The sequence below is a fragment of the Cuculus canorus genome, chromosome 36 (assembly GCF_017976375.1).
Source record: "Cuculus canorus isolate bCucCan1 chromosome 36, bCucCan1.pri, whole genome shotgun sequence".
NCBI lineage: Eukaryota > Metazoa > Chordata > Aves > Cuculiformes > Cuculidae > Cuculus > Cuculus canorus.
In genome coordinates this window covers 12,972-34,777 of record NC_071436.1, presented here as the reverse complement: position 1 = coordinate 34,777, position 21,806 = coordinate 12,972, and the positions used below count along the sequence as shown (strand labels likewise).

At 60.6% G+C, this 21,806-nt stretch overlaps 3 protein-coding genes across 3 annotated transcripts; 1 reads left to right on the top strand and 2 right to left on the bottom strand.

The window, feature by feature from the left end:
• Positions 1 to 2,503: 2,503 nt before the first annotated feature.
• NYAP1 (neuronal tyrosine phosphorylated phosphoinositide-3-kinase adaptor 1) lies at positions 2,504 to 9,731 on the bottom strand. Its single transcript, XM_054052689.1, has 6 exons — positions 9,710 to 9,731; positions 7,732 to 7,873; positions 6,152 to 6,387; positions 4,598 to 5,647; positions 3,873 to 4,028; positions 2,504 to 3,056 (listed from the first exon to the last, which is right to left on the bottom strand). Exons 2-6 carry the CDS (start codon positions 7,869 to 7,871, stop codon positions 2,638 to 2,640), a joined length of 2,001 nt encoding a protein of 666 aa, XP_053908664.1. The 5' UTR covers positions 7,872 to 7,873; positions 9,710 to 9,731; the 3' UTR covers positions 2,504 to 2,637.
• Positions 9,732 to 10,002: 271 nt separating this feature from the next.
• On the top strand, positions 10,003 to 12,148 carry LOC128849998 (protein phosphatase 1 regulatory subunit 35-like). The gene is made up of 4 exons (XM_054052778.1): positions 10,003 to 10,810; positions 10,914 to 11,124; positions 11,769 to 11,881; positions 11,976 to 12,148. Exons 1-4 carry the CDS (start codon positions 10,736 to 10,738, stop codon positions 12,138 to 12,140), a joined length of 564 nt encoding a protein of 187 aa, XP_053908753.1. The 5' UTR covers positions 10,003 to 10,735; the 3' UTR covers positions 12,141 to 12,148.
• Positions 12,149 to 13,548: 1,400 nt separating this feature from the next.
• On the bottom strand, positions 13,549 to 21,806 carry MEPCE (methylphosphate capping enzyme). Its single transcript, XM_054052731.1, has 4 exons — positions 20,606 to 21,806; positions 16,588 to 16,806; positions 14,085 to 14,211; positions 13,549 to 13,697 (listed from the first exon to the last, which is right to left on the bottom strand). Exons 1-4 carry the CDS (start codon positions 21,758 to 21,760, stop codon positions 13,645 to 13,647), a joined length of 1,554 nt encoding a protein of 517 aa, XP_053908706.1. The 5' UTR covers positions 21,761 to 21,806; the 3' UTR covers positions 13,549 to 13,644.

Sequence of the window (21,806 nt, the reverse complement as noted above, 5' to 3'; positions counted from 1 at the left end):
ATTATTCTAATTAATTATTCTAATTAACCTAAAATAAGAGCCCCCCCCCACTTCACATTAAATTATATTTGATAGAAACGAACCCGCGGCGCTGTGTGAGTGTTTTGGGGAGTGGGGGGGGGTTTCTCACTAATTACGAGGAGGTGGTCTCTTAATTACAAGGGGGGCGCTAATTAAGAAGGAATGGGGGGGGGGGGTCGTTGCGTCTGGTTTTGCCCTTTCTGTCTGGTTTTGCCCCCCCCCCCCCCCAATTAACCCCTCCCTAAGTCTCTTCCTTCCTCATTAAGCCCCCTCCTCAATTAAGCCCCTCCCTCCCTAATTAAGCCCTCTTATGGCTAATTAAGCCCCTTTCCCCCCCCCCCCCCGCCTTTTGCCTGAAGCTGAACTGGCGCCGCCATCTTGGGGAAGGGCAGGTGGGGGGCATTGGCTCTTATGGAGGTGAAGCCTCGCCCGCCATCTTGGTTGAGGGCAGGCAGCCATTACTCTGCACGGGATTTTGGGGGGAATAAGGCTGTGGCAGCCATGTTTGTTGAGGGCAAGCAGGAACCCGGGCTCTCACTACAACCATAGTGGTGAAGCTTTGTCTGCCATCTTGGCTAAGGGCAGACACCCATTAGCTATAGAAATGAGGCCCTGACCGCCATCCTGGTTAATTGCTGCCATTTATACTCAAGGTGGTGACGCTCCAGCCGCCATCTTCATTGAGGGCAGGCAGCTCTGGCTCCCGTTAGAAACATGGCGATGACTCTTTGGCCGCCATCTTGGTTGAGGGCAGCCATACGGGTTGAAGGCAAACCGGGGGGGGCCCTCGCGTCCACGATAAACACAGTGGTGACGCCTTCGCCGCCATATTGGTTAAAGGCAGGAAGGCAAGTAACACTGAAAGTCAGTTCCACACCCCCCCCCCGCCGCCATCTTTACTGAGGGTGCCCGGTATTCAGGGGATACTGGGGGGATACTGGGGCTCTCTCCGGGGCTCCCGGGGACTCTGGGAGCCTCCCGGGGCTCTCTCCGGGGCTCCCCGGGACTCTGGGAGCCTCCCGGGGCTCTCTACGGGGCTCCCGGGGACTCTGGGAGCCTCCTGGGGCTCTCTACGGGGCTCCCCGGGACTCTCGGACCCTCCCGGGGCTCTCTACGGGGCTTTGGGGGGGTGGGGGGGTCCTTTGTCCAGGACAAGGGGGTTTGGGGGGGTTCCTGCCCCCCCCCCCAGTGCATTACGATGGAGTTTCGGGGTGTCCCAGTCCAGCAGAAGGGTGGTTGAGTCCCTCCCCCCCCCCTAATATTGGGGGTCCCCCCCCTTCCAATAACGCTTCCAGAAGCTTCTCTCTTTAATAGTGCACAGAACCACATTACAAAAGAACCCCCTCCCTTTCCTTTTCTTCACCCCCCCCACCCCCCCCCCCCCAAAAAATTCGGGGCTCCCCCCCCGGACCCCGCGGGGACGAAGGCAATTCTGGTGGGGGGTGGGGGGGTACACGAGGCACAGAGGGGCTGGAGGGGGGGGGGGGGGGGGGGTCCCAAAGAGGGGGTTTTGCCCCCCCTCCTTCACATTTTAAACACCCCCATTCCCCCCCCCCCCCAAAATTGAGGGGGGGCCCCCCCAGAGCCAAAGCCCCACCCCAGACCCTGCTCGACCGTAGATGCGCACCCATAAATACAACCACACCCCCCCCCCGGCCATAATTAAAGCGGTTACAGCACACCCCCCCCATCTCTCTTTTGGGGGGGTTGGACCCCTATTTTGGGGGTTCTGGACCCCTTTTTTGGGGGGGGCTCGACCCCCCCTCCCTTTATGGAGGGCTCTACCCCCCTTGACACCCCTTAATTAGGGCCCTGACACCTCCCCTTAATGAGGATCCCACCCCCCCTTTTTATTGCCCCCTCCTTTATTCAGTGGCTTAACCCCATCTTTTGGGGCACCCCCCAATTATTGGGGGGCCCCTCCTGTTTAACCTGGGGGGGGGGGGGCCTCCACCCTTGCCCTCCCCCCATTTTAGGGGGGGGGTCTTATCCCAAATTTAGGGGATTCTCCCCAATGAATGGGGTTTTTACCCCATTTTTTTAGGGGTTGTCCCCCATTTTTCGGGGCTCCCCCCCTCTGATTTATCAAAGTGAGAGACCCTTAAAATACCATAAATACCCCCCCCCAATGACCCCCCCCCCCAAATCCTCCCCCAACCCGGCCCAGCCGTGTCGCCCCCCCCCCCCTTCACCCCCCATTAACTTACAGCCTCCCCCTTTTTGGGGATCCCCCCCCCCCTTCTACTTTAGAGACTCCCCTCTACTTCAGGGACCCCTCCTTCAATGGAAGACCCCCCCTCAATGAAAGAAACCCCCTATTTTAAAGGTCTCCTCCTCTATTTTAGGAGCCCCCCCCCCATAATGAAGGAGCCCCCCCCCATAATGAAGGAGCCCCCCCAAATTTTGGCGATCCCCCCCCCCTATTTTACCCCCCCCCCCCTCTATTTTGAGATCTTATTTTGGGGATCCCCTCTCCATTTGGAGGCTTTTTCTTCCCTCTCCTTTTAACAACCCCCCCTTTTAATTATAGGGGTGATTTTTTTTGGGGGGGGGGGGTTCAGAGATGCACCAGGCACCCCCAAATTTTTTTTTGGGGGGGGGGGGTTTATGTTTGTGTCAGATCGCTGTGTCCCAAAGCACCGCGTGAGGCCGTCGTGTTGGGGGAGTCCCGGGTGGGGGAGGCGGTGGTGGAGGAGGAAGGGGGGGTTGTTTCCCTTCAGGAGCCCCCCCTTTCCAAAAGGGGGGTGTCGGGAGGGGGGGTAAACTGTCCTGTTTACAAAGCGCCCCCCCCCGCCCTCCCCGCGCTTTGATTTCCGTGCAAACGCAGCGTTTACGATCGATCACCTCTTGTAGTTGCCCGTCCCGCGGGCGGGGGGGGGGACCGGGACCCCCCCCTAATCCGGGACCCCCTCCAAGGACCCCCCCAGAAAGAGGGCGTGGAGTTGAAGGGGTTCCGCGAGAAAAAGGGGGGGCCCCGGCTTGGCGAACACCGGAGGTGGAGGCCGAGCGGCCCAAGCGATGCCCACTGGAGGGGTCTGGAGGGGAAAGTAAGGGGGGGGGGGGGGGTTGGGGCATCTGTGTGACCCCCCCCTCATGTCCCCAGAGCCCCCCCAAATCTTCATGTCCCCAAACACCCCTTCTCCCTGTGTCCCATCCCCCCCACATCCCCATTCCCCCTACATTTGCCCCATCCATGACCCCCCCTCGAGTCCCTGTGCCCCCCCATTCCCCTCTATGTCCCTCCTCCATGTCCCTGACCCCCAATCCATGACCCCCCCGAGTCCCTGTGCCCCCCCATTCCCCTCTATATCCCTCCTCCATGTCCCTGACCCCCAATCCATGACCCCCCCGAGTCCCTGTGCCCCCCCATTCCCCTCTCTGTCCCTCCTCCATGTCTGACCCCCAATCCATGACCCCCCCGAGTCCCTGTGCCCCCCCATTTCCCTCTATGTCCCTCCTCCATGTCTGACCCCCAATCCATGACCCCCCCAAGTTCCTGTGCCCCCCCATTCCCCTCTATGTCCCTCCTCCATATCCCTGACCCCCAATCCCTGACCCCCCCGATCCCTGCACCCCCTTTTCCTTTATTATATCCCTCTCCACACCCCCTCCCCATGCCCCCCCCACCCCTTTACCCCCATCTACATCCGTTTCCCCTTTTGCTGCCCCCCCATTCCCCTTCCAATACCCCCTCAATCCCTCTCCCCACCTCGACCCCCACCCCCCCGTACCCCCATTTCTCCTCCACATCCCCATTTCCCCCTCCCTGCTCTCCCCCCCCCCAAAACATTACTGTCCGTCCCCCCCGTCATGTCATACCCCCCCCCCAGTTTTTCCCCCCCCCTCGTTACCACTGCTGCGCCCACAAGCCGGGAAGGTCTGGCAGGGGGGGCCGGGCCCCGTGCGCCCCCTCGACGCCTCCGCTCGAACCGGGATCCCTGAGGGGGGGGCGGCAGCCCCGGGACCCCCCCCGCCCCCCCGCTCCTCCCGTGGTGGATCTGGAGCCTCTGGGGATAGAAACAGGGTCAGCCCCGCCCACAGGGCAACGAGGCCACGCCCATCTCTTCAAGTCCCCGCCCACTCAGTGCCATATTAGCTAATCAAGCCCCTCCCCACTCACTCAAGCCCCGCCCACCCCATTAAGCCCATCACTTCATTCATATCACGCCCATCCCATCACCCACCCCTCCTCGGCCACCCAAGCTCCTCCCATTTTGCTTAAACTCCTCCCACTGCCTTCAAGCCCCACCCACTCAATGTCCTTATAGGTAGCTGAGCCCCTCCCACTCACTCAAGCCCCACCCACTCCGTTAAGCCCATCTCATTTCATTCATATCGCACCCATCCCATCATCACGCCCCCCCCTTGGCCACCCAAGCTCCTCCCATTTTGCTTAAGCCCCTCCCACTCACTCAAGCCCCGCCCTCCCCATTAAGCCCATCTCCATTCATATCGCACCCATCCCATCACCCCCCTCCTGACTATCCAAGCCCCTCCCATTGTGCCTAAGCCCACCCATTTTGCTTAAGCCCCGCCCATTTCGCTTAAGCCCCGCCCCTCCCTGCCCCACACTTACTCTCCGCCTCCTTCCCTCGCCGCGGGGGGGCGCCCCCCCCTCCCCGCCGGTGGGTTGGCTCCTCTTCGCGCTGGGGGGCGTGGCCTACGGTGGCCCCACCCCCTCTTAAGGTGTCGTAGGCGGGGGGGCGCTTCCCAGGGGGAGGAGCCTCTCGCTCCCGTCCCGCCCCTCCCCCCCCAGCGTGGGGGGGGCCGTGGGGGTGGTGGGGGAGGGGCGTGGAGTGGCTACGGGCACGGGCGGGGGGGGGCGGCTCGCGGCGGGGGAGGGGGAGGCGCGAGCCCTCGGGGGGGGCCGCCAGGAGGGGGGGTCGGGGGGCGAGGAGGTTGGGGAAGGGCGGGGGGATTGCCGTGGGGATGGAGGAGGAAGGGGCGTGGCCAGGGCAGGGGGTTTGTCCCAAGTGGGCGTGGCCTGAGGAGGGCGTGAACAGCGTGTGTACCGCAAAAGAGGCGTGGCCAGAGTGGAAGGAGGCGTGACCTGGCGCTGTATGGGTGTGGCTAGATGAAGGGGCATGGCCAAATGGCATTGTGATGGAAGGGGCGTGGCCAGCTGGGTGTGAAGGAATGGAGGAGGCGTGGCCAGCTGGGTGTGAATGAATGGAGGGGGCGTGGCCAAACAGAGCCTGACTCGAGGGGACATGACTAAACGCAGGTTGGCCTGTGGAGGGGGCGTGGCTTGTGGAGGGGGCGTGGCTTGTGGAGGTAAAAGGGATGAATGGACTGTGGGCATGGCCTGGGATGAAAGAGGCGTGGCTTGAGGAGAAGGGGGCGTGGCCAAGACCATCTCCCGCGGGGAGGGGGCAACTCATCTCCTCGTAAATGGCCTCGGGTTCCTCCTGGGGGGGCGCCCCGGGGCCCCCGTCCGTCCCCCGCCGCGCGTCCCCCACCATCTCGATGTAGACGGGTTCCTCCCCTTCACCTTCCGACCTTCCGGAGCCCCCCCTTTCCGATGGTGGGGGGACAGAGGGGGTTCCCCCGGTGGATAAACGGGTCTGGGGGCTACGCGATGGCTTCGGGGGGGGCGTCTGGCGCGTGCAGCCTGCGCCGGGGGTGCCTGAGCAGGGAGGGGGGAGGAAAAGAAAGAGGGGGGAGCTGTTAGGGAGGGTCTCTCTGCCCCATAGCACCCCAAATTCTGCCTCCCAACCTCTTAAACACCCATACATCCCATAATCCCCCCCAAATCCCCCCCTAACAGCCTCGTAATCCCCCAAAATCACCTCACAGCCCCCCCCAAAGCACCCCCAGCTGCCAAAAACACCCCAGAACCCCCTCAAAACATTCTCTAGCCCCCCCAAAACCTCTTATTCACCCCAAATGTGGTCAACCCTCCCCAAAACACGCCATAACCCTCCCAAAATCGCTCCATACACCCCCCCAAACATCTCCCACTCTCCCAATAACGCCCCCAAAACCCCTATAAACCCCCCCAATACGAACCTTCAGGTCCCCCAAACAACGCATAACCCCCCCAAATCACCTCCAGCCCCCCCCCCCCCGACATCTAATCACCCCAAAAGTTCCTCCTAAATATACTCCTAATCCCCCAAAATCCACTCACCGCCCCTTTTGGCGGGGGGCGCCTCGAGGCCCCTTCCTTCGGGGGGCCCTGGGCGGGGGCCGGTGGGTCTGGGGGGGATCCCGCTTTCGGGGAGCCCCACGGCATGGCAGGAAAGAGAACGGGGGGCCATGCCGGGGGGACAGGGCCGCGGACCCCGTTCTTGCGGGGCCGGAAGAGTCAGGAAGCCCACGCGGAGGGGACGGCGCAGGGAACCCCCCTCGCGTATCTTAGAGGTCCTGGAAGAGTAAAAAATGGGGGTTCAGAGAGGACCCCAAAATTATTGGGGACCCCACAGTCCCCCCTAAGAGCCCCCCAACCCACTCAGGGACCCCCCAATCTACTCAGGTGCCCCCAATAACCCCAGGGATCCCTCCACACACAGCTTGGAGGTCTTCGGGGAGGAAAAAGGGAGGATCAGAGGCCACCCCAAAATCATTTGGGACCCCAAAACAGCCAAGAACCCCATTGTAACCACCTTGAATGGGACCCCAACCCATGCAGAGACTCTCTCTCAGTTATAAGAGTGGCAATAGGGGTGCAGGGAGGGGACCCCAATCCGTTTTTAAGGAGCATGGGGGGGATTGGGGCAGTTGTGGGGTGCATGGAGTGATGCTTTGGGGTGCAGAGGGGGTAGTGGGGTGCAGGGAGGGATGGTTTGGGGCGCAGAGGGGGTTGTGGGGTGCAGGGAGTGACGCATTGGGGTGGCTGTGGGATGTAGAGAGTGATGTTTTGGGGTGCAGAGGGGGTTGTGGGGTGCAGGGAGTGATTGTTTGGGGTGCAGGAGGGGTTGTAGGGTGCAGGAAGTGATGCATTGGGGCGGTTGTGGGGTGCATGGAGTGATGTTTTGGGGTGCAGAGGGGGTTGTGGGGTGCAGGGAGTGACGCATTGGGGCAGCTGTGGGATGTAGAGAGTGATGTTTTGGGGTGCAGAGGGGGTTGTGGGGTGCAGGGAGTGATGCATTGGGGTGCAGAGGGGGTTGTGGGGTGCAGGGAGTGACGCATTGGGGCGGCTGTGGGATGTAGAGAGTGATGTTTTGGGGTGCAGAGGGGGTTGTGGGGTGCAGGGAGTGATTGTTTGGGGTGCAGGAGGGGTTGTAGGGTGCAGGAAGTGATGCATTGGGGCGGTTGTGGGGTGCATGGAGTGATGTTTTGGGGTGCAGAGGGGGTTGTGGGGTGCAGGGAGTGATGTTTTGGGGTGCAGAGGGGGTTGTGGGGTGCAGGGAGTGATGTTTTGGGGCGCAGAGGGGGTTATGGGGTGCAGGCAGTTATGTTTTGGGGTGCAGAGGGGGTTGTGGGGTGCAGGGAGTGATGCATTGGGGTGCAGAGGGGGTTGTGGGGTGCAGGGAGTGATGCATTGGGGCGGTTGTGGGGTGTAGGCAGTGATGTTTTGGGGCGCAGAGGGGGTTGTGGGGTGCAGGCAGTGATGTTTTGGGGTGCAGAGGGGGTTGTGGGGTGCATGGGGTAACGTTTAGGGTTGTGGGGTGCAGGGAGTGACATTTTAGGGGGGGGGTTCCGGGGCACAAGGGGGTTGTGGGGTGCAGGGGGGGCTGGGTTAGGGCAGTCTCGGGGTCCCCCCCTTACCCTTTTCGGGGTTCCTCGTCGCGGGGTGGGCGCCACTCGGGGCGCCCCTTACGCTGCAGGAGGCTCATGGCGGGCGGGCGCTCGTCCCCCAAACGCAGCAGCGCCGCTGCCGCCAGCTCCGAGCGGGGGGGGGCGCTCATTCCTGGGGGGGGGCGAAAAACACGACCCTCATCACCCCACAGCACCCCCAAAATCCCTGAGACCCCCTTCCCCACCCCTAAATGGATTCCCCTCCACCACCACTACAATTTTGGGGTCCCCCGACCCCCATTCTAAGGCGCCCCCCCCCCAATTCAGGGGTCCTTCTGCCACTCCCATCCCCCTAAACTCTCCCATATTGGGGTCCCCAACCCCCTGCCCCCCATTCTAAGGTACACACCCCAATTCAGGGGTCCTTCTGCCCCTCCCACCCCCCTAAACTCTCCCATATCGGGGTCCCCCAATCCCTATTCTAAGGTGCCCCCCCCCAATTCAGGGGTCCTTCTGCCCCTCCCACCCCCCTAAACTCTCCCATATTGGGGTCCCCCAATCCCCATTCTAAGGTTCCCCCCCCCCAATTCAGGGGTCTCTCCTTCTGCCCCTCCCACCCCCCCCAAGCTCTCCCATATTGGGGTCCCCCAACCCCCTATTCTAAGGCGCCCCCCCCTCAATTCAGGGGTCCTTCTGCCCCTCCCACCCCCCTAAACTCTCCCATATTGGGGTCCCCCAATCCCCATTCTAAGGTGCCCCCCCCCCAATTCAGGGGTCCTTCTGCCACTCCCACCCCCCCAAACTCTCCCATATTGGGGTCCCCAACCCCCTGTCCCCCATTCTAAGGTACCCCCCCCAATTCAGGGTCCTTATGCCCCTCCAACCTCCCCAAACTCTCCCATATTGGGGTCCTCAACCCCCTATTCTAAGGTGCCCCCCCCAATTCAGGGGTCCTTCTGCCCCTCCCACCCCCCCAGGCTCTCCCATATTGGGGTCCCCCAACCCCCTATTCTAAGGCGCCCCCCCCCCAATTCAGGGGTCCTTCTGCCCCTCCCACCCCCCTAAACTCTCCCATATTGGGGTCCCCCAATCCCCATTCTAAGGTGCCCCCCCCCAATTCAGGGGTCCTTCTGCCACTCCCACCCCCCCAAACTCTCCCATATTGGGGTCCCCAACCCCCTGTCCCCCATTCTAAGGTACCCCCCCCAATTCAGGGTCCTTATGCCCCTCCAACCTCCCCAAACTCTCCCATATTGGGGTCCTCAACCCCCTATTCTAAGGTGCCCCCCCCAATTCAGGGGTCCTTCTGCCCCTCCCACCCCCCCAGGCTCTCCCATATTGGGGTCCCCCAACCCCCTATTCTAAGGCGCCCCCCCCCAATTCAGGGGTCCTTCTGCCCCTCCCACCCCCCTAAACTCTCCCATATTGGGGTCCCCCAATCCCCATTCTAAGGTGCCCCCCCCAATTCAGGGGTCCTTCTGCCACTCCCACCCCCCCAAGCTCTCCCATATTGGGGTCCCCCAATCCCCATTCTAAGGTGCCCACCCCAATTCAGGGGTCTCTCCTTCTGCCCCTCCCACCCTCCTAAACTCTCCCATATTGGGGTCCCCCAATCCCCATTCTAAGGTGCCCCCCCCAATTCAGGGGTCTCTCCTTCTGCCCCTCCCACCCCCCCAAACTCTCCCATATTGGGGTCCCCAACCCCCTGTCCCCCATTCTAAGGTACCCCCCCCAGTTCAGGGGTCCTTCTGCCACTCCAACCCCCCCGAACTCTCCCATATTGGGGTCCCCCAATCCCCATTCTAAGGTGCCCCCCCCAATTCAGGGGTCCTTCTGCCACTCCCACCCCCCCAAACTCTCCCATATTGGGGTCCTCAACCCCCTATTCTAAAGTGCCCCCCCCCAATTCAGGGGTCCTTCTGCCCCTCCCACCCCTCAAACTCTCCCATATTGGGGTCCCCTCACCCTTCCCAGACCCCAAACTCCCCCACATTAGGACACCCCTCACCCCAATTCAGGGGTCTCTCCGACCCCCCCAATCGGTGCCCCCCCCCACCTCTCTCTCCGCTGCCCGGGGCGGGGGGGGGGGAGGAGGGGAAAGCCTCCACCGCGCCCCCTCCCCCCCCCGCCGCAGCCTCGGGGCCTCACGGGGGGCGGCGGCTCATGGCGAGGCCTCAGCGGCCTGGAAGGAAAGATGGGGGGGGACGGAGTTAATGTGAGGGGAACAGCACCTTCCCCGCCTCCCCAACTCCCCGCCAAGCCCGTACCGGTCGCTCCCGCCTCCCGCGCGCGCGGCTCCGGTGGCGCTGACGCAGCGGCCGCGCTGGGCGAGCGGGAAGGGAGCGGCCCCTGGCGGCGGGGAGGACGGGGAAGTGCCGCCATGTCTGAGGGGAGGCATTTCCGGTTCCCGCCAACAGAGAGCGGAGCGACTTCCGGTTTCCACCTCCTCCCGCCTCACACAACTTCCGGTTGCCGCCAAATCTCGCTTCACTCCACTTCCGGTCGCCGCTCTTTCGGGTTCTTTCTATCCCTACGGCTCCCCGCGGGTTTTTCAGCGCGGGGGAAGCGAGTGGCTGAGGGGAGGGTTGATGGGGCCGTGATTGATTGGGGACGTAGTTCATTACAGCTAAATAAATGCTGCAGCTCGGAGTTGGGGAAAGCGCCGCCATGGTGGGAAGGACTGGGGAGACGAGTGAGCGCGGCCGCCATCTTGGAAAGGGCTGGGACAACTTTTGAGCGTCAGCCGCCATGGTGGGAAGGTCAATGGCCGCCATATTGCGGGGGTTAGATGTCATCTAGGTAAGGCGGTTTGGGCGCCATCTTGGGACGGTCAAACCCGCCATATTGTGTGGGTCTGCTGCTCGTCTGCCGCCATGTTGTACTAGTGGGCCGCCATCTTGGGGAGGGCAAAGCGTCCTTATTGGGGAAGGGCGCTGGGGATGGTGGGGAGGGTTGTCCTTGCGCCGCCATTTTGGTGAGGTCACCGCTCCGTGTGGGCGTGTTCGTACCGGAAGTGGCCGCGCTCAGCGCCGCCATGAGGCCGCCCGAGGCCGTCCCTCCTCGCGGGGGGATCCTGCGACGGGGGGAGCGCGGGGGTGGCCCCCGCCAGGTCAGCGACCCCCAAAAATAGGGCGGGGAGGGGGTTGGGGGGTGTACAGAGCGCCCCCCCCCATCCCCTTCCCCCTTAATCTTTGTGCTCCTCCCCCACCCAGGTGCGGTTCGAACTGGAGCCCGCGGGGCACGCCGGGAAGGAGGCGGACTGGGAGGCACCGCCCCCCCCCCCGCTGGGGACCCCCTCCCTCCACAGCTCGCGGGGGGGGGCGGCGCCCCCTCCCCCCCCACCCTTCGACGCCCCTCGAGCGGCCGCTGAGCGCCTCGGGGGCTCCTTCCGGGCGCGCTGCGCCGTGGGGGGGGCGGCGGGCGGTGAGGGGGGCAGGGGGGGCTGCCCCATAGAGACCCCCTCCCAGACCCTCCGTCCCATAGGGACCCCCTTCTGCCCCATAGAGACCCCCTCCCAGACCCCCCCGCCCCACAGAGACCCCTTCTGCCCCATAGAGACCCCCCTCTGCCCCATAGAGACCCCCTCCCAGAGCCCCTGCCCCATAGAGATCCTCCTTCTGCCCCATAGAGACCCCCCCCTTCAGCCCCACAGAGACCCCTCTGCCCCATAGAGACCTCCTCCCAGACCCCTCTGCCCCATAGCGACCCCCCCTCCACCCCATAGTGACTTCAGCCCTCTCTCTGCCCCATAACGATCCCCCCCAAACCCCCATCTGCCCCCTAACAATCCCCCCAAACCCCCATCTACCCCATAACGACCCCCCCAAACCCCCATCTGCCCCATAGCGTCCCCCCCAAACCCCCATCTGCCCCATAACAACCCCCCCAAACCCCCATCTGCCCCATAGTGACCCCCCAAACCCCCATCTGCCCCATAGTGACCCCCCAACCCCCCCTACCTGCCCCATAACCCCCCCAATCCCTCTTCCCTGCCCCATAGCCCCCCACCCCCTCTCTTTTTCCACCCCCCCATTATTTTAACCAAATCCCCCCCTTTTTTTTCACAGCCATCAATGTGCCCCCCACCCACCGCCTTTTCCATGGCCTCATCAGCCTGACCGTGCCCCCCCGCCCCGAGCCACGCAGGGGGGTCCTGCCCCCCACGCTGCCCCCCAACAAGGTGAGTAGGACCCCCCCCACCCCCAAAAAAAGCCCCCCCAAAGTTCTGATGGACCCCCCCTTTTTCTTTGTTTCCCCCCCCCCCCCCCCCCCAGGACCCCGGCCCTGAAGTGATGGCGCTGGCAGGGGGGGCTGGAAAGGGGCAAGGGGGGCCCTTATTACCCCCTTTTGCCCCCCCTGAACCCCCTCGGCCTCTTCCGAGCCCCCCAAAAGCCATCTTTCTTATGTACCGTAAACTGCAGCAGTGGGGGGTGGCCTGAAAAGGGGGGGGGGGGGGAGACACACACACCCCTTTATCACCCCCCCCACACACCTTAATTTACACCTCCATCTCACCCCCAGGACTCATTTACCCCACAATTAATCCCTCTATTTACTCCATCTCCCCTTATTTGACCCCCATTTCCCCCCTATTTACCCTTATTTGACCCCCATTTCCCCCCAATTTACTCCATCTCCCCTTATTTGACCCCCATTTCCCCCCAATTTACCCTTATTTGACCCCCATTTCCCCAATTTACCCCATCTCCCCTTATTTTACCCCCATTTCCCCCAATTTACCCTTATTTTACCCCCATTTCCCCCCAATTTACCCCATCTCCCCTTATTTGACCCCCATTTCCCCCCAATTTACCCTTATTTGACCCCCATTTCCCCCAATTTACTCCATCTCCCCTTATTTGACCCCCATTTCCCCCCTATTTACCCTTATTTGACCCCCATTTCCCCCCAATTTACTCCATCTCCCCTTATTTGACCCCCATTTCCCCCCAATTTACCCTTATTTGACCCCCATCTGCCCCCAATTTACCCCATCTCCCCTTATTTTACCCCCATTCCCCCCAATTTACCCCCCTCCCCACTGACCCCCCCCTTTTACTCCCCAATTCACCCCATTTACCCCCAATAAAGCTCTTGATTCTACACCCTCTGTGTGTCTGGGGGGGGTCCGTCCCCCCCATTTCACTTCTTCCTCCCCTATTCCCCTCCTTTAACCCTTTAAAGGCGTCTATGCTCTTCCCAATTGGGGGGGCGCCTTCCCATGAACCTTTGCGCTGCGGGGCTCCTGCTGCTGGACTACAACTCCCAGCAGCCCCCGCGCGCGCGCCCCACCTAGTACGCATGCGCGGCGCTCCCCCGTGGCACAAACCAAGTCCTATTGGACGGGGAAAGGGCGGAACCACTGGGGACTGCGGGGGGGGTGTAATGTGAAAGAACCCCCAAAACGCGGTGCCCCCCCCACATTGTGACCCCCCCCCCCATAACACAGGGACACCCACAAAAGTGGACAGGACTCCCCTAAACATGGTGCCCTCCATTAATGACCCCCTCCAAACTCAGGGACTCCCCCAAAAGGGGAAAGGAACCCCCCCCAAATCCAGTGCCTCCTCCCAAAAAAGGGGGTCAGGACCCCCCCCCTAAAACACAGTACCCCCCATTATTGACTCCCCCCCCAAAAAAGGGGAAAGGAACCCCCCAAAACCCAGTGCCCCCCCACAATAACGACCTCCCCCCTCTGCCCATTCACCTCCTTTATTCCAGGCCCCCCCAATTAAACCACGGCAAACGCAGGGGGGACCCCAAAACTGGGGGGAACCCCCAAAAATTGGGGGGGGGGTTGTTCACACGCAGCCCCCTCCCCTGTTTGGCATCGGGGGGGGGGGGAAGGAGAGACGCCCCCCCCGCCCCCCCTCTCTCGGCGTAGTGGGGCCCCCCCACACACACTTGGGGGGGGGGCGCAGGTTTTGGGGTGCGAAGGGGGGCTCAGGGGGTGTCACCTCGGCCCTTGTGGAAGAGATAAATGGGGCGCTGGAAGCCTGGGAGGGGGGGAAAACGGGGGCAATTAGGGGGGAGGCCCCCAAAATGTCCCTCCTGACAATATTGGGGGCCAGGGGAGTGGGACCCCCCCCCCCAATTTGCCCCCCCCTCCTATTTTTACCCCTCTGACCCCCAAAATCAGTCCCCAAACCCCCCAGATTTGCCCCCCAGCATCTCCCAGTTTGCCCCTAACCCCCCCAATTTGCCCCCCAAGTCTCTAATTTGCCCCCCCCCGCACTCTTAAGAGCCCCTCAGCCCCCCCAATTTGCCCCCTCCTCACCCCAGAAGCCCCCTACTCCCCCCCCATTTGCCCCCTAAAACCCCCAGATTTACCTCAACCCCCCCAAATTTGCCCCCCTCCCCCAAATTTGCTCCCCCCCCCCCACCTTTGGCAGCGTGCTGGGGGGTCCCCAGTAGCTCGTAGCTGTCGAACCCCACTTCGGGCGAGGTCAGGTAGGACGGGAACTGCTCGGGGCGCAGCCGGATCCGATGGTAATTCCGGTACGTTGTCTCCTGGAGTGAGATCAGGACCCCCCCCCCAAAACACTCAACACCCCAAAAGGGCCAAAAAGCCCCCCAAAAGGGCCAAAAAGCCCCCCAAAAGGGCCAAAAAGCCGCTCAAACACACCAATTCCCCCCAAAAAAAACTCAAAGCACCCCTAAAATGCCAAAATTAGCCAAAAAAAATTGCTCAACATCTCTCAGGAACGCTAAAAGCGCCCCCAAACTCCTCAAAGCTCCCCAAAAAAGGGTGAACCCCCCCAAAAAACTGCTCAAAGCGTCTTTAAAATGGTAACAAACCCCACTCAAACCCCCTCAAAACACCTCAAAGCCCCCCTGAAATGGTAACCGCACCAAAAAAAACTGCGCAAAGTCCCCCCAAAACATCTCAAAGCCCCCCAAGAACAGCTCAGAACCCCCAAAGGTACTCAACTCCTCCCCAAAACCCCCTCAGCCCCCCCAAAAAAATCACCTCAAAGCCCTCTTAAATGGTAAAACTCTCCCCTAAACTGCTCGAAATTCACCCAAAGAACACCTCAAAGCTCTCCAAATCCCTCAAAAAGCACCACAAAGCCTCCTGAAATGATAGAGACCCCCCAAAACTGCTCGAAGCCCCCCAAAATGAGGAAAGGCGCCCCCCAAAACTGCTCCAACTTCCCCCATGATATCCCAAAGCCCCCCAAATGCCCTCAAAGCCTCCCCAAAACCCTTCAGAAACCAAAAAGCCTCTCCCAAACTGCTCCAACTTCTCCCAAAACCCCCTAAAAACACCTCAAAGCCCCCCAAAATGGTAAAGAGCCCCCCAAAACTGCTCCAACTTCCCCCAAAACATCCCCAAACCCCCTAAAAACACCTCAAAAACCACCTTAAATGGCGAAAAGCCCCCTCAAAACCCTCCAAACCCCTCCAAGCCCCCCCAAAACTGCTCCAACTTCCACCAAATCCCCCTCGAAGCCCCCCCAAATTGCTCCAACTTCCCCCAAAACATCCCCAAACCCCCTAAAAGCACCTCAAAGCCCCTCAAAATGGTAAAAAGCCCCCCAAAATGGTAAAAAGACCCCAAAATGGTAAAAAGCCCCCCCAAAACTGCTCCAACTTCCCCCAAAACATCCCCAAACCCCCTAAAAACACCTCAAAAACCACCTTAAATGGTGAAAAGCCCCCTCCAAACCCCTCCAAGCCCCCCAAAACCGATCCAACTTCCCCCCGAAACACCCCCAACCCCCCTAAAAACACCTCAAAAAACACCTTAAATGGTGGAAACCCCCCCTCAAACTCCTCCAAGCCCCCCCAAAATTGCTCCAACTTCCCCCAAACCGCCTCAAAGCCCTCCCGAACCCCCTCAAAAACCGCAAAGCCTCCCCCAAACTGCTCCAATTTCCCCCAAACCCCCCTCGAAGCCCCCCCAAATTGCTCCAACTTCCCCCAAAACACCCCCAAACCCCCTAAAAACACCTCAAAAACCACCTTAAATGGTGAAAAGCCCCCTCCAAACCCCTCCAAGCCCCCCAAAACCGCTCCAACTTCCCCCAAACCCCCCTCGAAGCCCCCCCAAATTGCTCCAACTTCCCCCAAAACATCCCCAAACCCCCTAAAAACACCTCAAAAACCACCTTAAATGGTGAAAAGCCCCCTCCAAACCCCTCCAAGCCCCCCAAAACCGATCCAACTTCCCCCGAAACACCCCCAACCCCCCTAAAAACACCTCAAAAAACACCTTAAATGGTGGAACCCCCCCCTCAAACTCCTCCAAGCCCCCCCAAAATTGCTCCAACTTCCCCCAAACCCCCTCAAACCCCCCTCGAAGCCCCCCTCAAATTGCTCCAACTTCCCCCAAAACATCCCCAAACCCCCTGAAAACACCTCAAAAACCACCTTAAATGGCGAAAAGCCCCCTCAAAACCCTCCAAACCCCTCAAAGCCCCCCCAAAACTGCTCCAACTTCCCCCAAACCCCCCTCGAAGCCCCCCCAAATTGCTCCAACTTCCCCCAAAACATCCCCAAACCCCCTAAAAACACCTCAAAAACCACCTTAAATGGTGAAAAGCCCCCTCCAAACCCCTCCAAGCCCCCCAAAACCGATCCAACTTCCCCCGAAACACCCCCAAACCCCCTAAAAACACCTCAAAAAACACCTTAAATGGTGGAACCCCCCCCTCAAACTCCTCCAAGCCCCCCCAAAATTGCTCCAACTTCCCCCAAACCCCCTCAAAGCCCTCCTGAACCCCCTCAAAAACCACAAAGCCTCCCCCAAACTGCTCCAATTTCCCCCAAAACATCCCAAACCCCCCCCCAAACACCTCAAAGCCCCTTTAAATGGGAATAAGCCCCCCCAAAAACCACTCCAACTTTCCCCAAAGCCCTTCGAAGCCCCCCGAAAAGTCTCACCGTGAGCCCCTTGCGCTTGCGGTAGGAAGCCCAGGGTTGGGGCTCGAGCAGCAGAATTCCTCCCGGACGCAGGTGCCGATAAGCGCGACGGAAAAGGCGTTTGAGGCCCTCGTCGCCCCAGTTGAGTTGGACCCACTTGGTGAGCGAAAGGCAGAGTACGACGTCGAATTCGGGGCGCTGAGCCGTCACCACCTCCTCCCGATCCGGGACGTAGTTCCCCTGGGAACGGAGAGGCCAAAAATAAAGGGGTTAGGAAGATAGGAAGAGAAGTTGGGGTGCAGGGAGAGATGCTAGGAGGAAGGCAGCCTCGTAGGAGAGGTTTTGGGGGGGGCACGAAGGGGCGTTGAGGGGCGTGGAGGGCATTGAGGGGCTTTGGGGTACCCCGCTGAGGGGTTTGGGGGTACTGAGGGGTTTGGGGGAACCCCTGCTGAGAGGTTTTGGGGGTATTGAGGGGTTCTGGGGGCCCCACTGAAGGGTTTTGTGTGGGGTGCTGAGGGGTTTGGGGGAACTGAGGGGTTTGGGGGAACCCCCACTGAGAGGTTTTGGGGGTATTGAGGGGTTCTGGGGGCCCCACTGAAGGGTTTTGGGGGCACTGAGGGGTTTGGGGGAACCCCTGCTGAGAGGTTTTGGGGGTATTGAGGGGTTCTGGGGGCCCCACTGAAGGGTTTTGTGTGGGGTGCTGAGGGGTTTGGGGGCACTGAGGGATTTGGGGGAACCCCTGCTGAGAGGTTTTGGGGGTATTGAGGGGTTCTGGGGACCCCACTGAAGGGTTTTGGGGGTACTGAGGGGTTTGGGGGAATCACCGCTGAGAGGTTTTGGGGATACTGAGGGGTTCTGGGGGCCCCACTGAAGGGTTTTGGGGGCACTGAGGGGTTTGGGGGAACCCCCGCTGAGAGGTTTTGGGGGTACTGAGGGGTTCTGGGGGCCCCACTGAAGGGTTTTGTGTGGGGTGCTGAGGGGTTTGGGGGCACTGAGGGATTTGGGGGAACCCCTGCTGAGAGGTTTTGGGGGTATTGAGGGGTTCTGGGGACCCCACTGAAGGGTTTTGGGGGCACTGAGGGGTTTGGGGGAACCCCCGCTGAGAGGTTTTGGGGGTATTGAGGGGTTCTGGGGACCCCACTGAGGGGTTTTGGGGGCACTGAGGGGTTCTGGGGGCCCCACTGAGGGGTTTTGGGGGTACTGAGGGGGTGTGGGGAGCCCCTACTGAGCCCCACAGAGAGGTTTTGGGGACATTGAGGGGTTTTGGGGTCTCCCGAAGGGTTTGGGGGGGCATTGAGGGGCTCTGGGGTCCCACTGAGGGGTTTTGGGGACACTAAAGATCCCCAAGAGCCCCCCTAAACCCTCCTGTAACGCCCCAAGATCCCACCAGGACCCCCTAAACCCTACTGTGACAGCCAATTCCCTCTTTGACCCCCAAGACCCTCACCAGGACACCCCCAAACTCATCCCAGATCCCTCAAACCCCACTGTGACCCCCAAAAACTCCACCAAACCCATCCCAGATCCCTCAAACCTCCACTGTGATCCCCAAGAACTCCACCAAACCCATCCCAGATCCCTCAAACCCCCACTGTGAACCCAAGAACTCCACCAAACCCATCCCAGATCCCTCAAACCCCCACTGTGAACCCAAGAACTCCACCAAACTCATCCCAGATCCCTCAAACTGCCCTGTGACACCCAAGAACCCATCCCAGATCCCTCAAACCCCCACTGTGACCCCCAAGAACTCCACCAAACCCATCCCAGATCCCTCAAACCCCCACTGTGACCCCCAAGAACTCCACCCAACTCATCCCAGATCCCTCAAACCCCCACTGTGACCCCCAAGAACTCCACCAAACCCATCCCAGATCCCTCAAACTGCCCTGTGACACCCAAGAACCCATCCCAGATCCCTCAAACCCCCACTGTGACCCCCAAGAACTCCACCAAACCCATCCCAGATCTCTCAAACCCCCACTGTGACCCCCAAGAACTCCACCAAACCCATCCCAGATCCCTCAAACCCCCACTGTGACCCCAAGAACTCCACCAAACCCATCCCAGATCCCTCAAACCCCCACTGTGACCCCCTAGAACTCCACCAAACCCATCCCAGATCCCTCAAACCCCCACTGTGACACCCAAGAACCTATCCCAGATCCCTCAAACCTCCACTGTGAACCCAAGAACTCCACCAAACCCATCCCAGATCCCTCAAACCCCCACTGTGACCCCCAAGAACTCCTCCAGGACCCTCCCAAACTCATCCCAGATCCCCCAAAAGCCACTATGACCCCCTAGAACTCCACCAAACCCATGTCAGGTCCCTCAAACCCCCACTGTGACCCCCTAGAACTCCACCAAACTCATCCCAGATCCCTCAAACCCCCACTGTGACCCCCAAGAACTCCACCAAACCCATCCCAGATCCCTCAAACCCCCACTGTGACCCCCTAGAACTCCACCAAACCCATCCCAGATCCCTCAAACCCCCACTGTGACCCCAAGAACTCCACCAAACCCATCCCAGATCCCTCAAACCCCCACTGTGACCCCAAGAACTCCACCAAACCCATCCCAGATCCCTCAAACCCCCACTGTGACCCCCAAGAACTCCACCAAACCCATCCCAAATCCCTCAAACCCCCACTGTGACCCCCTAGAACTCCACCAAACCCATCCCAGATCCCTCAAACCCCCACTGTGACCCCCTAGAACTCCACCAAACCCATCCCAGATCCCTCAAACCCCCACTGTGACCCCAAGAACTCCACCAAACCCATCCCAGATCCCTCAAACCCCCACTGTGACCCCCAAGAACTCCACCAAACCCATCCCAGATCCCTCAAACCCCCACTGTGACCCCCTAGAACTCCACCAAACCCATCCCAGATCCCTCAAACCCCCACTGTGACCCCAAGAACTCCACCAAACCCATCCCAGATCCCTCAAACCCCCACTGTGACCCCAAGAACTCCACCAAACCCATCCCAGATCCCTCAAACCCCCACTGTGACCCCCAAGAACTCCACCAAACTCATCCCAGATCCCTCAAACCTCCACTGTGACCCCAAGAACTCCACCAAACCCATCCCAGATGCCTCAAACCCCCACTGTGACCCCCAAGAACTCCACCAAACCCATCCCAGATCCCTCAAACCCCCACTGTGACCCCAAGAACTCCACCAAACCCATCCCAGATCTCTCAAACCCCCACTGTGACCCCAAGAACTCCACCAAACCCATCCCAGATCTCTCAAACCCCCACTGTGACCCCAAGAACTCCACCAAACCCATCCCAGATCCCTCAAACCCCCACTGTGACCCCCAAGAACTCCACCAAACTCATCCCAAATCCCTCAAACCCCACTGTGATCCCCAAGAACTCCACCAAACCCATCCCAGATCCCTCAAACCCCCACTGTGACCCCCAAGAACTCCACCAAACCCATCCCAGATCCCTCAAACCCCCACTGTGACCCCAAGAACTCCACCAAACCCATCCCAGATCCCTCAAACCCCCACTGTGACCCCAAGAACTCCACCAAACCCATCCCAAATCCCTCAAACCCCACTGTGATCCCCAAGAACTCCACCAAACCCATCCCAGATCCCTCAAACCCCCACTGTGACCCCCAAGAACTCCACCAAACCCATCCCAGATCCCTCAAACTGCCCTGTGACACCCAAGAACCCATCCCAGATCCCTCAAACCCCCACTGTGACCCCCAAGAACTCCACCAAACCCATCCCAGATCCCTCAAACCCCCACTGTGACCCCCAAGAACTCCACCAAACCCATCCCAGATCCCTCAAACCCCCACTGTGACCCCAAGAACTCCACCAAACCCATCCCAGATCCCTCAAACCCCCACTGTGACCCCAAGAACTCCACCAAACCCATCCCAGATCCCTCAAACCCCCCCTGTGACCCCCAAGAACTCCACCAGGACCCTCCCAAACTCATCCCAGACCCACCAAACCCCACTGTGACCCCCCTCCCCCCCCAAAATCCCATCCTCTCCCAACTCACCGTGACAAACACAACGTTGTGAGGGAAATCAGACGCCCCGGGCCCATCGGGGGGCAAACGAGGGGCAGCGATAGGACCCCGACTGGCAAGGAGAGCGGCTGGAAACCCCTTCCGCCCTCCTCCTCCTCCTCCTCCGTTACCCCCTTCAGCTCCAGCCGCTTCCGCTTGGATCTCTTCCGACAGATAATGCCGGATATTCTGGCGCGCGGAATGGATCAACCCCCCATCAATGTCCAACCCCACCACCCTGGCCGGACCCCATCGTTTGGCGATGCTAAGCGTGAGGTGACCGACGTTACAACCCACATCCAACACCTCCTTCCCGGCGAACCATTCCGGCCTCATGGCTCGAAGCCGCCCATCCTCGCAATCCGGATTGCGGTAGCCGTAATATTTGCAATAATTCCCATATTGGAATTTGCGAGTTTGGCGACGTTGGCGTTGAGGGTTTTTTCCCGGTGGTTTAGGTTTCTCCGGAGGAGGGCGAGCGCCTTCCGATTTACTACAAGTCCGTCGACGCTTGCGATGGCGGCCGGAAGCGGGAAGCGTAGAAGCACATGGTGGAGACGTGGACGAAGCCGGAAGGGCGTGAGGGCAGGCGGATTCGTCGTTGGCGACGGCGGAAGCGTTGGAAGAGGCGGAGGCGGCGTTGGAGGTGGCGGCGGCGCGTTGTTGGCCGCGATGGCGATGGCGTCGGCGAGCGGTTTTGGCGGGAGAAGCCAAACGCAAGCCTTCCCCCGGAGCGTTGAGGCTGAGCGGATCCGTAATGTCTCGCGGGACTAAAATCTCGACGGGATCACGCCCGCGGGCGGGAAGAGGCGAAGATTGAGGCGTACGGGCGTTAAGAGCCCGGCTGACCTCTTCGTCCAACAAACTGTTGAGGTTTAACGGGTCGAATATGTTGCCTCCCAACAGGAATTCCGAAGGCAACACCGGGCCGCACTCCGAAGCCGCTCGACGCCGCCGTTTCCACGCCGGTTGTTTCGTTCCACAGCTGCTTCGACGCTTTCCTCCTCCTCCTGCAGAGCGAAAGCCATTGCGAGGCCGCGGGGCTTCGACGGTGGGAGAAGATGCTCTTTCCTCTTCATCCTGAGCTCGGGAAGAGGAGGAGGAAGGAGGAGGCGGGAGGAGGAAGGCCTCGGGCTGGGCCGCCATGCCGAGCAGCCCCGCGCATGCGCGGCCGTTTAAAAGGGGGGTTGAA

Coding starts and splice junctions, on each gene's coding strand:
- NYAP1 (XM_054052689.1), bottom strand. CDS start 7,871: ATGAGCGCCCCCCCCCGCTCGGAGCTGGCGGCAGCGGCGCTGCTGCGT. Junction 6,388..7,731: donor GACGAGGAACCCCGAAAAGG/GTAAGGGGGGGA, acceptor TTACTCTTCCAG/GACCTCTAAGATACGCGAGG. Junction 4,029..4,597: donor GCGAGGGAAGGAGGCGGAGA/GTAAGTGTGGGG, acceptor TTCTATCCCCAG/AGGCTCCAGATCCACCACGG.
- LOC128849998 (XM_054052778.1), top strand. CDS start 10,736: ATGAGGCCGCCCGAGGCCGTCCCTCCTCGCGGGGGGATCCTGCGACGG. Junction 10,811..10,913: donor GCGGGGGTGGCCCCCGCCAG/GTCAGCGACCCC, acceptor TCCCCCACCCAG/GTGCGGTTCGAACTGGAGCC. Junction 11,125..11,768: donor CGTGGGGGGGGCGGCGGGCG/GTGAGGGGGGCA, acceptor TTTTTTTCACAG/CCATCAATGTGCCCCCCACC.
- MEPCE (XM_054052731.1), bottom strand. CDS start 21,760: ATGGCGGCCCAGCCCGAGGCCTTCCTCCTCCCGCCTCCTCCTTCCTCC. Junction 16,807..20,605: donor ACAACGTTGTGTTTGTCACG/GTGAGTTGGGAG, acceptor CTCCGTTCCCAG/GGGAACTACGTCCCGGATCG. Junction 13,698..14,084: donor CCCCCAGCACGCTGCCAAAG/GTGGGGGGGGGG, acceptor CCCCCCTCCCAG/GCTTCCAGCGCCCCATTTAT.